At 44.5% G+C, this 22,909-nt stretch overlaps 1 protein-coding gene across 3 annotated transcripts in view; it reads right to left on the bottom strand.

Annotated features, from left to right (window-relative positions):
- Positions 1 to 7,272: 7,272 nt before the first annotated feature.
- The window catches only part of CALU (calumenin), a 30,013-nt gene continuing 14,376 nt past the window's right edge, over positions 7,273 to 22,909 (bottom strand). The window contains exons 3-8 of one of the 3 annotated variants that reach the window (XM_067535035.1): positions 19,659 to 19,852; positions 14,991 to 15,157; positions 12,623 to 12,683; positions 11,155 to 11,354; positions 9,971 to 10,105; positions 7,273 to 8,459 (exon numbers count right to left, since the gene is read on the bottom strand). In XM_067535035.1, the coding sequence (XP_067391136.1) occupies positions 10,001 to 10,105; positions 11,155 to 11,354; positions 12,623 to 12,683; positions 14,991 to 15,157; positions 19,659 to 19,852 (727 nt within the window). In that variant the 3' untranslated portion in view covers positions 7,273 to 8,459; positions 9,971 to 10,000. Of the gene's footprint in view, positions 10,106 to 11,154; positions 11,355 to 12,622; positions 12,684 to 14,990; positions 15,158 to 19,395; positions 19,590 to 19,658; positions 19,853 to 22,909 lie in introns of all 3 variants that reach the window. The other 2 variants (XM_067535034.1, XM_067535033.1) reach the window with 2 other exon arrangements.

Raw genomic sequence — 22,909 nt, forward strand, 5'->3', positions numbered from 1 at the left:
CCACTCGCGCCCAGGCAGGAGCACGTAAACCTCGAGCAGCCCTGGCAGGGGTTTGTCCAGCCTGTTCTCACAGCCCTCCAGTGACAGCGACTCCACAGCCTCCCGTGGGAGCTGAACTGCCCTTGGAGTGAGCCAGTGTTTGCTCCCATCTCCCTTGTGGCAGCATAAGCCTGTTGCTTCTTGTCCGGCCACGGAGAGCAATCGATCCCCTCCTCTGTATAACAGCCCTGACCATGGCCAGACTCTCAGCTCCCCCCACAGCCGTGGGCAATGCGTCCCCTGCCGTGCAGTCACAGCTCTGCAGAGCCAGGGCCTCCCCGCTCCCAAAAACTCAATGATGAGGGTCTCCAGGAGCAGGGGCCGGGCACCTGCCTCCCTCCTGGCTTTCCCCGGTGCCAGGCACTTTGTCACCGGCCTCCTCGTCCAATAGAAAAGGCAGAGAAGAGGATGAAAGAAGCAGAGGAGCCAACCTCTTGTTTTAGCTCAAAGAGACCCGAGGGTGTGAGCAACATCAGCTTCTGCCCCCTCCCCTGGGTGTGCACAGGGCACCGGCGCCAGCCCCCCACGACTCCCTCTGACCGAAACTTGCACCCGCTTCCCAAGCCCCTGAATCCGTCCTGCTCAGCCTCCGTGCCAGGGAGTCGAGGGGGCTCATTTTTGCCCTGTCTTACCCCGTTGAATTCAAGGGGGTTTGTAGCAGGTGGGGTGGGCTGGGATCTGGCCCTCAGCTGGGGTTAATTAATTTGCATGCGAATGTGTAGCCAAAAAAAAATGAATCAGCCCCATGGCAGGTAAATCCAAGCAGCCACCTCCTTGCTGTGACCAGCCCTTGGAGGGGTCTGAGCGCTCGGCCACCACGAGCGCGTTTCCCTTCTGGGGGAGGGTGTCCTGCACCCTTTTGTGCAGATGGGAACCGAGTCCCACCGCGACTCAGCCAAGCTCACGCAGGCCACGTCTCGAACCCAGCGCCGACGTTCCAGTGCAGGGCCAGACCCACGAGCGCCTTCTCCAACACCAAGCCCGGAGCGGGGGGCAAAGGGCGTCAGCAGGCAGACGGGTGCGTCTAGAGGCTGGACAGACAGAGCCAGACCATTTCAGCAGCTCTACCGCTGCCCCACCACTGGGTTCCGTCACTGTATCTCCCCAAACCCCAGGCCCTTCTAATTAATTGGGCACAGATATAGGGAGCAGGGGGGTCTTTTCTAAAAGCCCCAGGCCCAGGCCCAGGCCCAAGCCCGCCCACTTCCAGATGACCATTGGAGCTCTTGAGAGACGTTCAGCATTCCCCCCGCACTTCTTGGGAGGCGTGTGCCCTCCTGAGCTTGGACAACAGCAGCCCTCCCCGGGGGGCTGATAAAACACCCCGTGGGCTCACGAGCACCGTGTACACGTGAACCGAGTCCGCTCTGAGAGGAGCAGGCGTCTCAGCTCCAGTTCCTTCACCAGTAGCTTTCCCACCTGGCCCTCGGGGAGGCTGCTTCAAAGCAAGAACCTCTCAACCATCACACTCACCACACAGGAGAGCGTCCTTGATCTTACAATGCAGCCAGGGGTCCAGGATACAAAATCCAGAGTGTTTCCTTTTGCAATGAGCGATTAACCTGAAGCCCTGGACGCTCCGGGCTAGGACAGAGTCCCAGGGCCGTCCGCCTGACATACGTTTTTATTTAAATGTACAGAGCATGTGTAATGGCTGCAAACCCCTGTATCAAACCTTGTACATTGGCCTTGCCTTCATCCTTGTAGCCCAGGTTAATATTCTAGCGTCCGGACGTAGGAGCGGGTCTGCCAATAAAATAACACGGACGGGCTGAACGCAACGCAGTGGTGGTGAGCCGTTTTGTACCCGTCCGACTGCTCAGCTGCCAAGAATGGTGACGGCTCTCCAAGGGGGCCCAGGATTATGTGGGCATGGCCCAGCTTGCCATGGCTTCAGTCCAGAGAGCGGGCTCGCTCGCCTGGAGGTACAGTTCAACCCACTTCCAGCAGTTCATGCAAAGTCAGGGTAAAAAAGGCAAATGATCTTTCCCCCAGAACGTATGTGTGGCTTCAGTACGATCCAGCCTTCCTCTTTTACCAGAGCACGGTGCACTTAGCTTTTGCCTCAAGTCGGAGCCTGACTTCAGTCCCACGTCTTTGATGACTTCCGCATTTGCCTGGAGTAATAGCTACTTCCCAGGGTACTCACCTCCCTCGGAAGCTGCCTGCTCCGCTTTGCAGCCAGGCACTTTGCTTTTTGCTGGTGGTGGTGAATGCTCACAGGTGAGCAGAGCCAGGGGCAGGGCACGTTACTTCTCTGCTCGCAAGTCACCCTCGCTAACCTTGACACAAATCATCCCAACAATGACATTCGGATTGGAAGGTGCCGGTACCGGCCCGTTCAAGGCTGGCCCGGCTCCCTGCAGGAGAGACACAGGAAGCTTAAAACCCCTACGGCCAAACGCTTCCTTCTCTCCAGAGCTGAGCTGACTTGGAAGCCGAGGCCCTGATTTAAAGCGATGGGGGCGGACGGGTGGTGGCATTATAAGACTCCTGCATTGTACCTAGCTAGGCCCTGCTAAGGCCTTCCTCGCCGTCGCGTCTGAGCGCCTCAGTCTCGAACAGATTTTGTCCATGAAGTAGGCAGACATTATGCCCATTTTAAAGACGGGGAACTTAGGCACAGGGCAGATGACGTGGCTTCTCCGAACTCTGGGACAGAAGGCAGGAATTGAACCCGTGCCCTGACCACTAGACCATCCGTCCTCGCATGGGGCAGGACAAACCTTACCTTTCCAAAGAGCAGGCTCCACGGACGGGGAAAGGCTCTCTCAGCGCACGGCGTCACTGCGAGCTCCCACAAGCTGCGTGGAAGGCTTAGATCCCACCTGTGCTTTTTATACACATTCGGATCCGGCTCGTGACGTGCTCGGGTCTACATCCAGTTTGGGTTCAAAGAACAGGGTCAAAACTTGGCTGAGTCACCACTGCAATTTACCACGCCAACCTCTGTCCACCCATTCTCTGCGGAGGATCACTGCCCTGCTTTTTCCCAGCCTGCACCTCGCACACCCGCGGGGAGGCGGCGCAGTAGGTGGCTGCACCCACTGGGCTGACGCACGGTTTCGGTTGCACTATAAAACACCCTTCTCCTCTGCAAGCTGCGCTGTCGTCAATTAGCTGGATGAGGGAGTCTCAAATAAATGATGTTAAACACTCAGCCTGGGGGGTCTTATGGAACTGGGACATACAGACATCTCCCCCAGGCCTCAAAGAAGTGAAGTAGAGAGGACAATAGAAATCAAGTTGGACTTATGGGACTTAACACAGAGGGCATGTGAATAGCAGGACAGAGGGGGCGGCAGAGCGATGTTTGATGGCACAGGAAGGATTCAGGTTGAGAAAAGGGCAACGGGCATTGGCTGGGTCCCACGGGAAACAGTGAAGTAGGTACATTGCACGAGGGCACCATATTGAGATAACTTGGAGCATTCGTACATAAGAACGGCCAGACTGGGTCAGAGCAATGGTCCGTCTAGCCCAGTCTCCTGGCTTCTGAGGTGCTTCAGAGGGAGTGAACAGAACAGGACAATGCATCGAATGATCCACCTCATTGCCCAGGCGCCAGCAGCGACAGGCTTAGGACACTCAGAGCATGGGGTTGTTCCCCTGAACACCTTGGCTAATAGCCACTGATGGACCTGTCCTCCAGGAACTCATCTCGCTCTTTTTTTGAACCCAGTCATATTTTTGGCCTTCACAGCACCCCTGGTGAGCCAGTTCTACCGGCTGACTGGGCATCCTGGAAAGAGCTTCCTTTTCTTTGTCTGTTTCAAACCCGCTGCCTATTCATTTCATTGGGTGACCCCTGTGAAGGGGTAAATAGCACTTCCCTATTCACCTTCTCCACCCGAGTCACTATTTTACAGACCTCTGTCCTATGTCCCCATAGTCCTCTCTTTTCCAGGCTGAACGGGCCCAGTCTTTTGAACCTCTCCTCACAGGAAGCTGCCCCAGACCCTCATCATTCGTGTTGCCTTTCCCGGTACCTTTTCCAGTTCGAATACATCTGTTTTGAAATGGGGCAACCCGCAGCGCATGAAGCATTGAACATGTGGATGGACAGAAGAGCATGGCTGTCTGATCGGCTATCCCTTCCCTAACAATTCCTAACACTCGCTTGGCTTTTTTGACTGCTGCTGCACCCTGAGCGGATGTTTGCAGAGAACTAGCCACAAACTTGCAATGTCCGATGGGACCAGTTCAGGACGTTGCCAGCTGAAGCTAATGCTTTGGGGGAAGACAGGGCCGTCCAATGGATGCAGGAGGTAGCAGGTAGCTGAACGCTTTGCCTCTCATCTTTGGCCATGCACTGATGATGGCTCAAGACCTGCCTGCACCGTGGAATAGCCACAAGACCCCTTCCATAGCTCCCACTGCATCAGCTCCACTGAGAGCAGCAACGCAGGGAGTCCTGTGTGTGTATTACTGACCTTTAGAGCAGCGGGATGCACATTTACCCCTCCTGGCACGTGTTGGTTCCCTTTCCCCGCCTCCCGCTAAAGCTGGCCGGAGAAGGGGCTGCCGGAGCAGCAGCATAGCAGAGGGTGGGGTCCAACCTGCAGGAATCATAGATCAGGGCAGGGGAGCGAAAGGGACTGGGGGAGGCAGTCAAGTGCCACTCACCCTCCATATTGAAGGAGGAGAGATCAGTAACTAACCCAGGAAGAGTCTCCACCCCTGTGATGAGAAGGCACAAACATTAGAGCCCTTGGATTTCTTTCCCCAGGGGAGGCCAGTGTATCCGTCCTCAGCATTCTTGGGTATTTTACCCATTTTCCTCCCTTCCACACATTGTAAAATCCTCTCCAGGGCAGCCACGAGAGCACTGAAATCCCTCCGGACCTTGTCGACCAAAATGCACGCATAGCAATGCTGGGTAAAATGAGGCGAGTTTACTAAATATCAGACAACACACTTGCCCCCCAAGCTCTTGTGGTATCAGGATCCCTCTGGCTTTCCAGTCAGCTGTGTTCGGCAAGAACGAGAGAGAGAAGCTGCTATTTCCAGCCCAAAACACAGGCCAAAAGGACTTTTAACATGAGTTTCAGGCCTTTACATGCAACCCGGCACAAGGGAGAGAGAGAAGAGACTTTTTCATTTGCAGGTCACCTCAAACAACAGGACTGCAGAACAAAGCCAGTAGACTGGCAAAGGGGAAGTAAGAGGTATAGGCAACAGTGAAAGATCAGCAGAGGGGTGAAGTGCGATGAAGAGCTGCTGCAGCGGAGATGGGGGGGGGGCGATGCCAGCTGGTAGTGAATGCAGTGGGGAAGGCACTGCCCTGACAGCTGTTTGGTGCAGAAGGGGCACAAAGGTGGCCAGTGGCAGCTGAGCACATTGGAAAAAGGAGACAAAGGCCCGGACATAGACTGAAGCAGGTCTAGAGAGCAGTTTTTATAGCCAGGGGCCCCACCCTGCACCCATTTACTGTGGCAGGTGCAGGATACGACCCAAAGGAGCAGAATTTTGAGCTGGATCCCAATACAAAAGCAAGGCTGGGGAGAGGTTTGAGAAGGGGAGTGGGGTGGCAGGGCAGGTGTGTATGTGCCATTCCTAGCCTTGGAATCCTCTCCCTTTTCTAGCACAATGAAGCACTGTGCACAGGCTCTGCTCTGGAGAGGTGGCGCTAGGGAGGGAAGGTGCAAGAGCTGGGATAGGCCATCCAAAGGGAGAAGAAAGATCAATGGAGCTGAGGCCGTGGTACATACAACGTTGCAGAAGTGGCAATACGCAGAGTCTAAGCATAGCACCTCCAACCTCATTTTGGATGTCCAAATGAAAATATTCTCTGCCTGTACATCAGGCTACTGGGGACAAAAATAGGTTTATAACTTCAGATGCTGCCTCTCAGTGGCTATAGAACAATCAGCTTTTCAAGAGACATCCGGTAATAGATGCCCATTTTCCAAAGGTAGGTTAACTAGCCTGTAACAGCTAACTTCCAGCATAGGTAAAAATTAGATTATATCTACCTAAAACTGCACTGGTAGTCCCCATCGGAGACATCCCGCCCCGCAAAAAGCAGAGTGGCTGCTGCATTCCACACGAGCAGGGACAGCATCTCAGTGATAGGATGAATGACCCCCAAACAACTTTGGGCTCCTGAGAAGAATTACATCCATGGAAAGTTATTCGCTGGACTTGTTCATTTTGTTGTGCACTCGAGGTATTAGTTTTATTTTCAGCTAATAGAAAAATATGCCAGCTTGTCTGACAAAGCTATCTACCTTCAGTGTATGTTGATTAACTTATGTTTAGTAAATAGAAGCATAACTTCTATCATGGCATACCTGTGAAATAAAATTATTTTCAAAACAAGTGGATCAGACCAAACTAACATGAGGTTTCTGTGGCACTTTTAATCATATCGTAATGCCACTATATAAACCTATTGTGCGCTCACACCTTGAATACTGCATGCAGTTCTGTCACCCCATCTCAAAAAATATCATTAGAATTGGAAAAAGTACAGAGAAGGGCAACACAAATGATGAGGGGTATGAAACAGTTTCCATATGAGGAGATTCAAAAGACTGGGAGTGTTCAGCTTGAAAAAGAGATGACAGAGGGGATATGATGGTGGTCTGTAAAATCATGACTGGTGTGGAGAAAGTGAATAGGGAAGTGTTATTTACCCCTTCACATAATACATGAACAAGGGGCCACCCAATGAAATGAATAGGCAGCAGGTTTAAAACAAAGTACAGTAGTACTTCCTCACAAAATGCCCAGGCAACCTGTGGAACTTGTTGCAAGGGGTGTTGGAAAGGCAAAAAGCATAATTGGGTTAAAAAAAGAATTAGCTAAGTCCCTGGAGGATAGGTCCAACAATGGCTATTAGCCAGGGTGGGCAGGGAGGTAAAACCATGCTCTGAAGTGTCCCCAGCCTCTGTTGCCAGAAGTTGGGTGACAGGGGATGGATCACTTGATTACCTGTTCTGTTCATTCCCTCTGAAGCACCTGGCATTGGCCACTTTTGGAAGATAGGACACTGGGCTGGATGGACCATTGGTCTGACCTCATCAGGCCGTTCTTATGTTCTTAGCCAATTCAGGATGCAAGTCGATAAATTGAGCCAGGGTTTCCCCAAGGTTCAGTTTTATGAAGTACCTATTCTTGCTGCAGCATCCCACTTGCACTGTTTCTTTAGTGAAAACAGACCACAAATCATTCCATTCCAACCGATCTATCATTCCTAGTCTCTGTTGCTGAGTGATGAGAAGACACGAGACATATAAACAGTTTTATTGAGACAGATTTACATGTCTGACATACATTATAAAACTCTGTTTACACTCTACCAAAAAAAAAAAAAAAAAAAAAAAAAAAAACTAGAGGATTAGCATTCACGGGAATAGATACCTTGGGGTGTGCAATCTGTTTTTCACCAGCTTTACATTTGCTTTGATGATACAGCAGAAGTGGGAACACGCAGAGACTAACCTGACATGCATCGCAGAGCACTGAATATGGCCAAACCTTTCCTGATGCTGAAGATAGGGATTGGGTTTTACTTTACTGGTGAAAGAACTGTAGTGTTTATAAAGAGTGTCTGCACCAGTCATTGGTGCTGACAGCAGCTGTGCAAATTTCCTCCACCTAGCTCTGTCAATACATCTCAGCTGTGACTTTGAAGAGCACTAGCCCGTTTCGAAGCCTCATACGCAGACACCCAACCGTGTCAAGACTATGTGGAGGTTTTGTGATGGGACAAATGAAGGCTAGGAGGAAATGGAATTAATTTTAAATGTGAGTCACAAAAGCAGCTCGAAAGCTAGGTCACCAGAAATGGGAAGTTAAAGCCTTCATCCAGCGACCCGAGCACTGCTGCATTACCTGGCCTCCATCCACTCCAGATTCCTTTGCTATGTGTAAGTTTCGTTTATTAGAGTATGATTCTTCCTGGCTGTATACCAAAACCACACAGTACATCCAAGGGTGAGTACATCCACATTTCAGGGGTGAACACCAAAGGTACATATACCATACAAATCTCATATACAATGCTTAATTATGATTTGATTCCATTGTCTCAAGTTATATCAAAAAGTGTGTTATTTGTAGAAAGTTACGTGAAGTAATAGTACTCGTACTTAATGGTTCAAGCCTTTAACCCTTGAAAAACAGATTTAAAGAAAAAGAGAACTGTTTATTACAGTTAAGGGGCGAGAAGAGGCTGGCATTAGTGTTTACAGGACAATACAGTGAGGGAAATGATCTATGTTTGCAAACACGGTGACTGCTTTAGACTAATTCCCCAACACCCACTCCTCCACCACCATGCCCCACACATGAGAAGTGCAAGTGACCCACCAAGCTGTGCAAAATGGCACTCCAAGGAAGAGTCACCAGTGTAAGACAGAGAAGTCATCTCTTGGCAATCACCTATATCTCTGGCTCTCTAACAGCAGTTCTCCCTGGTTAAAGAAAAAAGCATAAGGATATACCTCAGGGTACAACAAAGTAAGTGGTTTGCCTGCTGAGGTAATAAAATCCCTGGTAAAATAGGCAGCAAATGGTTAAAAATCCACACAAAGGTAAGAAACACTGCTGCAAAGGTTGCACTAATACTGCTGTTTAACCACTGCACAGGAGCAGAATACACAAAGGTTCATTTCAATCCTCAGAGTCTTTATTCTCTAGTTTGCTGTAGCTTTGCTGTTTTCTTAGTTATCCTCTATTAGCACATTTCACCTTGAGGTTCCTAAACTGACAAGCTAGCACTGGCTTGGTTTGGTTTTGGTAGGTAAAGGCACTTCAATGATGTCTGATTTGCAGAAGTGTAACAGTTTAAATAAAAACCTATTTCCATCCCCTCGCCCCATGGTGCAAGACGCACTCGTCCACTTTGTTCCTTGCCTTAAGGGACCAATTTAGGACCACTCACTCTTCCTGGTTGATTTGACTGTATAACATACAGAGGGTCATATCATGTCAGTTTCTTGCTTCCTCTAGTAGGATCAACATGGCTTTGATTAACTATGTGTAGGGAAACCAGATGGATTCAGAAGAGTGTAATGCACAAGTAATTCGCATTTACAGAAACCCTGGGGCAAACAAAACACAGGCTGAGGATTTTAGCCCCACCTCCCACATCTAGCTGGATGGAAAGCTCCAGATCACACTTGCTGTATCAGTTCGAATGACTGGAGCTCCGCGAGCAGCAGAGGCATCATGAAGGAACGCTGCAGAGAAGAGCAAGCGCTGGTTTTGTCTTGCTTCTGCCACACATTACTGCGTCTATTTCGAAGGGAGTTTGCAAAGCCAGCTCTTTATATAGAATCAACAACAGGGATCGCCCAAAGGCAGTCTGTAATCAAATGTGATCCCCAAATTCTCCAGTGCAGCCCACAGACAGATCCCAGCATGCAATGTACTCGATCACAGCATTGCATTTTGGGAGAATCTCTTTTGTACTGAAGATAACTGCAAAATGCTCAGTCGTAGCAAATTGAGTGTTGCCTTTCGGCTCCTAGCAAGCAAGCTGCCACGGTGGCCCTCAGCCTGAACTTGCATGCCCCAGTCTAAACAAACATTACATATCTTTGTTGCTTGGCATTATTGTTCTCTGGCTTGTAAAAAATTCTGTAGCTACGTATAAACAAACTTAAGGGGGAGAGAGGGAGGTGGGGCATTGAGGAAGGAACTAACATGGCTCTGCAGCTAATTTTTCAGGATATGCATTCTTCATTTCACATGGAACCCAAACAAATACAAAAACAAACAAGACTTGTTAGACATCAAACAAAGCATAAATCTAAAAAACACAAGTGTTATAATTAGAGTCACTTTTCAGAACATCACATCCCCATCCCTCTGGGAAAAGGAAAGAGGACAGGATAGATTTTTCACCTCAGAGCCTGAAATAACAGTCTCAGTAGTGAAAACATTTCTCATGTTAATCCAGAAATTGTAAAAAATAAATTACTTTTAAGAAACAGGTTTCTCTGTTCAGCTCTTAAAACTCATCGTGTCGTACTAAGGCTTCCCCGAAGTCTGTGGCCTGGCTACCCACAAACAAGTCATACTTGTCCACAATCTCATCTTTGGTCAGTTTACCATCCTAAAATTAAAAAAAAAAAAAAAAAAAGGTTAGTCAAGTGTGCTAGGGCAGTGCCTGAGGGACAACCAACGATTCGGCCCCACTGTGCTAGGCAATGTACAAACACAGCAGAGGAGAGTGACCCTGCCCCAAAGAGTTTACAATCTAAACAGACCAGACACACACAGGGTGGGAGGAAAGGGTAGAACACACAAGCAGAGTGAACAATGAAAATGTGATGGTGGTAAATGGCATGGTAGTGCCACAAGTTGTGTGTTGTGGGTTTTTTGGGTGGAGTTTCCTTACGAGGGGATCAGCTAAATGGAAAGGGAAAGCAATGGAAGGAAAGAAGGGGATAAGAGGGACAGGTGTGCTGTAAAGCTGGGGTAAGCAGACTGAGGAAGGGGGACGGTTGGATCAAACAGCCAATAAGCGAAGGGCAGAGAGAGTCCAGTCACAACTGTAGAGAGTTCTCTGAATGCCCTGGCTTTCCTGCATCAGCTCCTATCAGCTGGAATTTGGCTGATTCCTCTCTGCAATATTCCCCCAAGGCCACATGGCAGGAAGCAGGTACCTCCTGGGCCCTAGTTTCCCCAGAGCATGTGCACAGATCTCCCCTAAAAGTTCTGAGCGCTCAGATTCACACAACAGCCATGACATATTCCCATCCTCTTAGGTATATGGAGGATATTGTAGAGACCATTGCATGTTTTCACCCTGTGCATTTTAGGGAGGGTGGGGTAAAGAGAAGAGCTGATGCCTTGTTCTCCAATACGGCAGAGATGTGGCTGCCTCCTCAGGGAGGAAGAGGGGAATCTAATCAGATTGCTCAATGGAAGCGCTTGCCAAACTTTTTAAGCTCTCAGTGCTAGCTCCAGGAAAGAAGGGCCCCACAGCTGTTTAAGTTTACTGAGGTAAGCCCCAAAATCACTACTGAAAGCGAGGGCCTCAGTGGAGCTGCTCTCAGTAATTCAGGCTTCTTGCCATGATTACAAAGTGCTCCTCAGAGACAATTCTGAAGTGGATTTGGAGGCCTCCATCCTACACAGGACAAGACACTGAAATCTCACCTTGTTCTGATCAGACTCGTAGACAAGGTGCCGTGCTTCGGCCTCAGCGTGGTCGTAGTCTGAGGGGAGGATCCAATCTTTTGTCTCCTCCTTGTCCATCTTCCCATCTCGATTCTTGTCTCTAAACTCCACAAACTGCTCTCGCTCTGTCTTCACCCACTCTGGCTCATCAGCATCCCCATCATGACTGTACATATCACCTGAACAAGAACACAAGACAGCTGCTGATACAAGAACACCCCCTCACCACTTTGTTCCACTCAGGGTTGTGCAAGCAAATTGTGAAGCGAAGTGGCTACACTTAAGTTAAGGAGAGAAATTGCAACACTCATCCTCATCTTCAATATGGATGTGCAGCCAGTGGAAATTGTAGTACTACATCCTTATGAAAGCATTTGCTGCAGGGTGCTGTCATCTATTAAACAGAAGAGTGACCACAGGCCACACCACAGATCTAGGGACTGCAGATTTTCCACCCATGAGTTAACACCTGAGTGGCCACCTAGTTTGGATCTCTTTAGTTTAGCAAGATTAACCCAGACATTTAGGTTTATAAAGGCTACTTTAAATATGTTTAGAGCAGGGGTACCCAAACTATGGCCCACCGGCCGCATCCAGCCCACCGACACATTTTGACTGGTCCACTGAGTCCGCTCTCCCCTCCCGGCCCCGCCCCTCTCCCACATGACATGGGCCCAGCATCCTGGCCAGGAGCCGCTCCTGGCCCCAAGCAGTGCCACGCAGCGGCCACTCCTCCCTCCCAGCCCTGCCCATTCCCCATATGATGCGAGTCCAGCGCCCTGGCCAGGAGGAGCCACTCTGGTCCACCATAAGAGCAAGACTGAGTGATGTGGCCCTGGCAGCTGAAAGTTTGGAGGCCCCTTGTTTAGAGAAACGTGCAGAGGGTCTATAACTGGCATATATTGTAGAGTCGAATGCATTTATCACCACATTTACTCAACGCTAAAGCTTTCCATTTCAAAAAAATAAGAGCTAAAATGACAGCTGCTCTGTGACTTATTACTGCCAAGAGACGCAGCCGTGCTATTCTGAAAATTGGCAGGCCCCATCACATATTAGAGAGCAGACTATGGATTTAGAGCAGATGCTCCCTTCCACCTAGGGTTCCGTGATCATACTGGCATTTTGTCCGGTTACCCCTAAGCAAATTGTATGCATCACTCTGATTACACAGTTAACTTGGAATTACATAGTAAGGACTGATGAGAGGAGAAAAAAAGAATCCAACAGTTCCAAAAGTAGGGAGGAAAAAGGGACCCATTAGAAAAACAAGGGGTAGGCAAGGAGGAAGAGATTAAAGAGAATGGCTCCTTTGGCACAAATACTATTCAAAGTAAACTGCAATCTAATTTCATTTGGGAATATCTTTTTACAAAGCACCGATGGGAGGTGAACATATTGTCATCAGACCCAAGGAGAAAAAAATGGAGTTTAGCAAGTTGCTTACCTATGTATTCTTCCAAGTCAATGACGCCATCTCTATTCTTGTCAATATCCTCCATTGTTTCCTATTAAAACAAGGGCTAGGTTAGCTTCAAAGTTCATGAACAAAAAGGGTCTTTATATGGCTCTCTGTACCACTTTGAGAGGAATACATGAGGAAGGAAACATTTACTAGTAAATGGAGCTCTCCCAATATTATTAGACTCAAAGAGCTCAATCAATGTATCTATTTAGCTTAACAAAAAAAAAGGGTAAGGGGTGACTTGATCACAGTCTGTAAGAACCTATCTGGGGAACAAATATTTAATAAAGAGCTCTTCAATCTAGCAGACAAAAGTGTAACATGATCCCATGGTTGGAAGCTGAAGCTACACAAATTCAGACTGGAAATAAGATGTACATTTTTAATGCTGTAATCAACAATTGGAACCATTTACCAAGGATCACGGTGGATTCTCCATCACTCGCTATTTTACAATCAGGACTGGGTAGTTTCTAAAAGATATGATCTAGGAGGCAGTTCTGTGGCCTTGTTATACAGAGGTCAGACTAGATAATCACAAAAGTCCCTTCTGTCATTGGAATCTATTTTTTCTACAGGTCTACTTTCAGTAAGGACCTGCAGAGGCAGTTTCACAAAGAGGCTCAGGAGACCTCAACCTTTCAATTTATATTACTAAGGAAGTGTCAGTTGTGACTTCATACTGTAAAGGCTACAACCAGGCTTCCATTAGAAGCCTTCTTTTAAACCTCCCTCTTGCTTTTGACAGGAAAAGTATCAGCGTCAAAATCTGAGATTCCGATTGAAAATTTGAGTTTTACTTTTACTGCACATAAATATTTTAAGACTTAACAATTTTAAAGAGGACATCTTTCTGAAAAAATACATATATTCATTCATTCAATTTTTTTGCACCTTCTTACTGAAAGAAATGCAGAATGTTTTGTTGTGTGTTTTAATTACTGTAGATATTATGCTGTGTATGTCAAAACAAATGTTGATCTCATAAAAGGTCTCTAACACAAAAACGGAAGTGCTATGCTTTTTGGTAGCTATGCTTATTATGACTTTTCAGATCTGAAGTTTTGTTACTGTGTAGGAGGCTTAAGGGAACTAGAATCCAGCTATATTCCCATACTATTCAAGGTTCAATTTTATTAACTGTAACAGAGGTTTCTGAATTGGTTTTGGGTAAGATTTGCTTACTGTAGCAAGATAAAGCATTTTGCTGAGGCAGATTATGTTCAGTTTTATGCCTTCTCATCTCTGCTGCCAAGCGCATAAATACTATTTTTGGTGATATACGTGAGCACCAGGAAAAAAAACCCAACATGAGTTCTGCAGCATCAAATAGTGAACTTAAATGGATGCTCTCTAAGTACAGACTTTATTTCAAGAAGAATTAGCTGATACACCTGTACTTCAAAATGCCGTGATCGCTAAATGGAAAATTTCCAAAAGCAACCACCAAATGCAACTGTGTATGGAAGGCCTGCTCTGGTGCACAGCACAGCGCAAGGGGAAAGACTGACAAAAGTGTTTAAATGTGCCCTGGAAGTGGAACATGATTCCACTCCCTTCAGTGATGGGTGCTGCATGCTACCACTAACTAAGTGAAGAGCAGCCACTCTGTATTTTAGTGATGAGAAGCATCTTCTCCTCTTAGTTCCTGCAAAGTCCAACAATGCTTTGCCTTGATGCCCTATCAGGGCATTTATCAGGTTTGCAACACTATCCATCGCAGCACTGACTGTTGCCTGGAACTGCTGCCAATGAGAGGTCAGGCAAGATTTTTTTTTTTTTTAAAACATTTGGAGCAGTGTATTGAAACTTCAAAACTTTAGGATAAAAAAGTGAAAGCTTACCAAAAGCTGGGGCCACCAGTAAGTAAACCTTACACTTGACTCACTCCCCCTCAATCAACACGCCAGCTACATGCTCCTGTGAGATCACTGGTAACTGGGAGGTCCCAGACTGCTACTAGCCTGAGACAGCAAGCATAAGAACTCTATTTTACTTCCTCCCTACCTCTTAAGGCCCCATATCATCTCAAACTGCTTTCTAAACCAGCTGGCTTGACATGCCCTAAAAAAGGATCCATTTCAGGAGGACCAAAGGTAGTTTCTTAAGGGTGACCAGGTGCTCCTTCCTCTAAGAGCAGAATGGGCTGTCTTTGTGATGCCCCCAGTACCCACCTGCTTGTGCAGAAGTATGCTATCCGGCTACTTGAGCACTGAACCAGGCCCAATGAGAAGTTTTCAACTATAGTGATCTGTAATCTATTCATCACCACCACAAGGCTCCCAAGTCACATGTATGCAACATCAGAGTAGTGTGTGTCATTTATTTAACATACCGCCATGGCACCCACCTGTACTACTATATCTTTCATGTAGTCATATTCTTCCGGATGCAGAAAGGCAGTGAATTCTTCTTTGGTAGCAATCAAGTCTCCATCCTTGTCAGCCATTTTGAACCTTCGTTCATCCCTCATCATCATCTGTTTGTAGTTGAACCCATCATCAGGGTCTGGGTCATCTGGGCAGAAACAAACAAATTATACCCATTTTACACTCCAAACCTCAACCACAAAACAATTGCATCAGTGTTGCATGTCAAATTTTCCTTTTGCTTTTGACTATGGAAACATCACAATGCTTGCAACAGGACAACTCGAACTTTGCACATCCAAGGCTTACAGTGAAAACTCATTAGGACCCCAGAGGCTGCTCCTACTTCACATGAAGTGGAAAAGATTGCATTTGGCTCTACGTTTTAACAGAGGGGCATCTTGACGAGAAGTTCAACATGAAATACTCCCAAGCTTATTTTAGTGGAAGTCACTTTGTTCAAGCTAAACATTGCATTCCGACACCTATAATCTCATCGGGCTACATCTCCTGTGTTAAAGGTATGAGGCTGTGGGCTAGATTTTGGCTACTCCTAAAACAGAACATGGAATGGGATAATGCTCTCTCACTGAAGTGCAGCATGCATTTTCAAAGCAACAGAAATACTGCTGACTGTCTATATCTAGATACATCTATGCCCCCCCACCCCCCAAAGCATTGAGGGCCTATTAGGATGATTATTAAATTTGAGCAGATTTCAATAATTTCATATACAAATTATATATCTATTTATGGGATTAACAGTGAACACTGGAGGACAAAGAACATTTAATAACTAAAATAGTAACTTACAGGTGCCCTCTTGTCAAGAGAGTAATAGCCATATCCTGGGCTAACAAGAGCCCCGTTTAGAGTTTCTTTAGTACAGAATGTGGTGACTATCTTGTGAATATGAAACACTCAATTAAATAACTACACTGTAAAATTCTGGTATTAGGCAAATGTAAAAAATAAAACAGTAAAAGGAATTTTGACCTGGTGTAGTGACAGTTTGCTGGCTATATTATTTTTGGCCATTTATCTGCTAGAGCAAAAACATTGCATCTCTGTGGGTAAGTAAGTTATCTCCCAAGATAGACACTGGACTGGTTCAGACTCTATTTGCTACAACTGCCTGCAAATGGCACCTTTAATTCAAGTTAAGAGGTCACCAGCTCACATTCGTTTTTACATGGGGCAGAAGCATCAGGAATACATTCCCGTTAAGTGTAATTTAAAGACAAGTTAACTGCTTAGAGAAACCCATATGTAACAGCCATGTGAATTAATTAAATGTAAATTAAAGGAAGCAGATAATTAGCTAGTTAGCTTGGTGGTCGACTTTTTTTTTTTTTTTTGCTGTGTCCTCATGTCTTGCTAGGCTAAACTAAGTGCTTTAGTGAAATACTGGCATATGTTGGCACAAAAATTCCTATGCTTGGTTACAAGAGAAAATGAAGATTCTCAAAAAAACTGGAGTTAAAGAGCTATGAACCAACACAAGACAGAGTGATTTGCAGTCATTGGCTTCAATTGCACAGGCTTGCTAGAACTTCATAGAGCAAGGCCACAGCAGAAATAGATATAGAAAATATTCAAGAAATGTACTAAAATGCAGATCAATTAATGGCACTGATAACATCGCACAAGCACCATCCAGGGTTGATTTTTAGCATTTCATCTGGCCAGCTCAAGGGCACTTGCATCTAACACACCCAAAATCACCACAGCACGGAGAACTTAAGTGTGTATATGGGAAAACACAGGAAGCTGTCCTTAGGGCTTGAAGTAACCAGAGATGGAAGAGAATGCAGATCCAGAAAGCATTAAACCCCCCCACTGCTTACGAGCAACATACCAGTAAGGCCAGGGGCCAGGTTCTGAAGCCTGCATATGAAGTTGGTGCCACTTAAAGCCAATATTAAACGTAAGCAAAGAATATAATAGCTTTGTTCTTTAATAAGGATGTCAGATCATAATTAAGCAAATCTTCCACAGGGAGCTATGCCTGCTTATTGTATCATCGTGCATAGTTTGGGTCCACAGACATGCCCTTTGCATTTCACTGATGTACGCTAAAGCATGAGGCACTCAGAGGCTTAGACACACTATTCAAATGCAGCAGTGAAGTGACGAGCATGTTCTTGGAGCTTACATGCTGTTTCATTTAGATCACAAAAATCTAATTTTAAAAATACTAAATACAACAGTCTGCTAAGAAGTCAAAATAATCACAGTGAAAGAGGATGGTGTCCCAGCTCCTGCACTATGGAAGATGTATGTTCTCAATTATGCAGAGGGATCTGTTAGTTTCCTGGCTGTGCGCCAAACATTTGAGAGGCATTTCCAAATCTGTTCATGCCACAGAAAGGGAAAACAGCTTTTCACAACAGACATGAAGATCTTTCACCAAAAATGTATTGTGGAAAAGTAACAACTTTTTAACAGAAGTGGGAAACCACATACATAGCTTTGTCAGAGACAGACCAGCATTGTAGTTATGAAAGGAAGACCGGAGTAGTTTTAATATATACACATCATTAATTATTTAGTAGAGAAACGTGTATATATGCATTGGATAAAATATAAAGTGAGAACATGGTGGTGCAGCACATTATGAAGATTTTAACCTGGGACCACAGATGATTTATATGCCTGTCCCAAACTCCTGTCAATGAGATCTTTATGGAATATGCCATGTATTTTAAAAAAAATAAAACTTTCAAAATATTTCTCGTTTATTACACTTTTTCTTCTTTAGGGCATTTTAAAAAATCTACTGGCAGCGGAAAGTGTCTGATACAACTACACAGGCTTCAAAGGAAACCATAAAAACCCTCAAGATGACTCAAGATAGTTTTTCTACATCGTAAAGATCAGATGCCTTGGGACATCCCAGGGATAGAAACAAGTGCTGTGGGTCCCATGAGAAAACTGGTACTTTCCCTTTCTAGTTAGTGATATAAGACTTGTTTCTAGTCAGACAGTGTCACAGGATCTTTGTTTTTAACCAGTTATTAACTTTGGACTTAACATTGCTTGTCTTGAGTTTTAATAGATTACTTAAAAAAAGAGGTGGGAGGGGGAAAAACCTCAGAGCTGTCTGAAACTGCTCAGCAGTGTCAAGTGATAGAAATAGCCCTGGAGGGATATGGATTAACCAGAAGAGAGCAGACAAGATGCAGGATACATTTTGAAAGTATTTACTATAAATTTATTATGCGAGTCCACAAAATGTCACTGCTCTGCAAAATTTATTTCACCATAGCACACCTATACACAATGCAGGGTACAAGCTCCTTCGCTAGCCATCCTTTCTCCCTCACCCCTACCAAAAATACCCTCTCGCCCACCAACTTTAACAGCCCTCAAGACAGCTCCCTCCTCCAACCATCATGGGTCTCTATAACTGCTGTCAACTACCTCCTTCAGAGCTGCCAGCTTCTAGCTTTTGGTTAACCAGATTCAGCCTCTATTGTCCTAGCGAGGCAGCCTAAAAGGGGGGGAGGGAGGAGGAGGAAGGGCCTCCTCTGGAAGTGGAGGTTGGGTGGAGACGAGAAACAGAGATAAGACATACATTTTCTTTTTATTTCCTCCAAACTTTAAGTTTATGTCATTGCTCAGGAGCTTCAAATTCTAGAAATGTAGCTGATGTTAAAAGCCAAGCTAACCACACTTTAAACAAACAGAGTCAAGAGTTGGGGTTGGTCCTACTTGACCAGGGGTTGGACCTCCTGAGGTCCCTTCCAACCATAATCATCTATGATTCTATGAATGTACAGAACCTTGCTACAGCCTGGCTGCATTTCCACAGCCACGTGTACATTTCTGCAGATGTTGAAGGACACCAGTGGGCAAATATTGGTAGGGAAAAGCTTTAGAGCTTCAAATGGGATATTTCAGGCAATGGAAAGTTAAACTAAATGCTAAACGAAAGGTTAGCTCAGAAGCCTTGAATAAAACCGTCAAGATAATTGTTCAGATTGAATTTTCGACTAGGTTTTTAAATTAATATGCATCAATAAAGCAGAGTTACAAAGTTGCATCTTCATACAAACTTCAGCTTTTAAGATTTTTCTGCGTGCTTATTTATATCATTTTCACATAGACCTCTCTTACTAATGTTAAGGAAAAGATTGTTACCCTCAATTAATCAGCATGGGGAGTGCATAGGGAGGGACTAATAATGGAGGTGCAGAAGGTGCTTGACACCCAAACAAATCAATATCAAATGAGAAGAGTTAGTTCAAACTATGTATTCAGAATCTCTGGCACCAGTTGAATCTTATACCACAGCAAGAGCTCTCCATGCTCTGTGTCACATAACACTTCTGCTTTATTGATTAGAGACTACTGTGTCTGCAGGTTTGACATCTCGCCCCTTACCCAGGTAAGTGCCATATGTCACGTTTCTGTACTCATCCCAGGAGATTAATCCATCTTGATTCATGTCAAACTCCTGCCATTGGCGTTCAACATTGTCATACACGTACTTCTTCTGGGCCTTCTTAATCCAGGCTTTCAGCTCCCCCTCCGTCACAAACCCATCCTTATCCGAGTCTATTTTATCTACAATCATTCTACAAGACAAAACAGCAAGTTTCAAGGTGCCAGTTCCACAAAGCTTTTATCACAAGAACAAGACCTACCTAAGATGTAGCCGTAGGTGGCATTTTTATACTCTTCCCAGGAAATGAGGCCGTCCTCATTGAGGTCGTGCCCCTTCCACTGACGCTCTACATCCTCGTAAATCCAGCGTTTTTGTGCAAACTTAATCCAGTCTTTGAGCTCTTCCACAGTTACAAACCCGTCCTTGTCTTCATCTATTTTATTTACAATCTTTCTGTAGAAAATGCAGAAAAACGCAGCAAAAGTTAAGGGAAATACAGCTCTCGTTCTACTTGGCAGAGCAGCGCATTTTAACTGGTGGCACATTGCACCTTTATGTAGGAGTGAACAAGTACATTCCAAACCATAATCCAGCCAACTACCAAAACCTGCTTTCCAGTTGGCGGTCTCGTATACACTTTTGTCAGTTGCACAATTTCAGACAAAAACAACGAGAGTCCTGTAGCACTTTAAAGACTAACAAATTTAATTTCTGCAGGCATAAGCTTTCCTGGGCTGTTAGCCACTTCGTCAGATGTTTCAGACAGTAATTTACCAGACTGCTATAGATAATACTGATTCAAAAAGGATGGTGCACAGTTTAGCCTCAGTTTGTCACCGGCTACTGGAATACTGACTTGTTCATTCCTAAGACACATAGTGTTTGTGTTCTTCGTGAAGTGTATGTCTTCCACTACTAAAGCATCCTTCATTAATCCAGAACAAACCTTGTTGCATATTTTACCAAAACTATCATTTGCAAAGTTGTTAAGCAATGACTTATCTGTATTTAAAACACAATGAAACGGCTCCACGGATGAAGAAATACAAAAGCCATTATACCCCATCCTAGCTCATTTATATGCTCAAGACAAGCAACGCAATAAAAGTCCTACCAGCACAGAATGATGAAAAGCTACCACACACAGGTCACAGATCAGAACATCCAAGTATGATGTTCACCACTCTATAAAGCAAGAAGTTAAAGACATGTGGTTTATAAAACATGCTTTGAACCTATACTTTTTCCAATGACAGCTGTGAAAAGCTACTTGAAGAAATGTAAATATACATTAACAAATGTATGTATTTCCCTGAGCTGGAATTTGAAGATTAATGTCTGTACAGCACTTTGAAAATGAAAGTTATTATGCAAGTATGATTACGTGAATAGCAATGCTATTAATGCAAAGAGAAATTATAATAATAGAGCAAGAGTTGGTTTGTAGCAAAAGGAAGGAGTGGTTCAATCAGACTCCTTCCTCCTTTTCATCCTTCCACGATAAGCTCTAGCCTTCTGGATAGTATCTGCATTCTTAATAGCACTTGCATAGCATTTTACCATCAGCAGCAGTTTGTATTATGATGATGATCCATTTGTCTTTAATATGTTCACCAGAATCACAAATCAAATGAAACTTGCTCCACCTTCCTGTCATTCTCCCCAGTAATGTTTAAAAATTAGTTTCCTGTCAAAGCTGATATACTGCCCATTTTCCTTGAGAAGAGAGCTTTGTTTTCAAAACCTCCCTTGGAAACCATGCACGTGTCTCTTTTGATAGTGCTTCACCTGCAACTGGTTGTACAAGCATTTAATGTAGTGTTTTTTAAACTAAGTTACTTATTGCAGAATTTCTTGCTTTTAAAAAAAAAGAAAAATGTATGATGGCAGGAGAAGCACTGTTTAAAACAAAGTACGGGGCTTTTCTATTCCTAGGATTGCCCCAAAATCAGTATTTTATTTCAATAAAGGGACACCATCTTTAAATCTAGTCAATTAAATATACATTAAAGTCAAGTATTGCATCTGTCTCCAAATTTCCGGGCAATTTTTGTGGTTTTATAATCATATTTGTCTGTTGTTTACAACTTTCTCTGCTGCTGAGAGAGAGACACACACAAAAGGTAAAAGCAACTATATTAAGTGGAAAGAATAAAACTAACTAAATAGTACCGGAAATATAAAAAAAGAGATGTTTTGCTAAATCTTTAACTTAGTGTTATCTTAGGTTTTACTGGCAGCAAAAATAGGTTTGACAGAATAATTTAACATAACAATAAAAAGTTTGACAGAATAAATTGACTTTGACCTGTTTAACAAAAATGTAACAAAGTATAGTTTAAGCTAGCCACTTGAAGTAATGACATTTAACTTCCATATATTAAAGCACTATAATATTTGAGTGTAATACCGCCGGCAATACAATGTATACTGTGTGTGTGTGTTATACATGATGACTGAACTCCATTATAACATTTATATTCTTTCATGCAGACAGACTTGTGCAGAGAGCATGTTACAGTACTAAAAATATTCAGCCATTTCATCTATATATAAACATCACATGATCTCCACTCTCTACACCTGAAATTATCATCTGTGGTCTAGAAAGTCTATAAGTAACAGCCTCATAAACACCGACATAGCTGTGAAGGGCACAAGTATGAGATGCTTAAACTACTATGATAATACCTTCTAATGAAACAGCCCATCTGATGATGAGCATACCGCAAATGACTGACTTCCCTTTCCCAAGGTGCAGAATTGGATAAACACCACCACACTGGAGTTTTATGAACACTATACAGTGGATTCAGTGTCAATACAAAACATACTAGTAGATTTGCTCTGTCTGGTCTAAAACTTTAGCAACACTAACCTCTTAAGTCATGCAACATTCAGCACCTCATCCACTATATTCCTTCTGGAAATATGAACATTAGTCTTCTTAAGTTTTTGGCTAGAGATGATATTAAGGGCCCAATTCAGCTCCCAGTGGGTGTCTTTCTACTTACTTTAATGGCTGTAAAACTAACTTACATGAATAGCTTTGAATCAGTGATTCATTTTTGTAGATGAAGCTGTCAAAAAGCTTACAGTGTAATAAATCCAAGAGGCAGTGGGTCTCTTCTCTAAACTTTGGAGCATCAATCAGGTTTGTGCCATTTGGTTGGTTCCTAGAATTCCAGCAATACTGGTCCAACCTGGAATAATTTTTTAATCCTCCTGTCAGTGGCACTCAGCCTTAAGGAATCTAAGAATGAAGTAACGGAATGGAGTTGCAGAGAGCTGCAAAATAATGGCTGCAAAATGCCTTGATGATGTTCTATGTGCATAAGGATGTTGCATCATCGTCAGGGCTAGTGTATTGTCATATTATATAAGATGTCACAGTTTTGTCAGGAAAAAAGCAAAAAGAATGGTTTTACAGAAAGTCACAAAAACATCTGATACAATATTTTAATCAAAACCTTACTTTTTCAATAATAGTTTAAAACTATGCAACATCAC

The sequence above is a fragment of the Emydura macquarii genome, unplaced genomic scaffold, assembly GCF_026122565.2.
Source record: "Emydura macquarii macquarii isolate MOO-44397 ecotype Brisbane River unplaced genomic scaffold, CSIRO-AGI_Emac_v2 contig_3470, whole genome shotgun sequence".
Lineage (NCBI taxonomy): Eukaryota > Metazoa > Chordata > Testudines > Chelidae > Emydura > Emydura macquarii.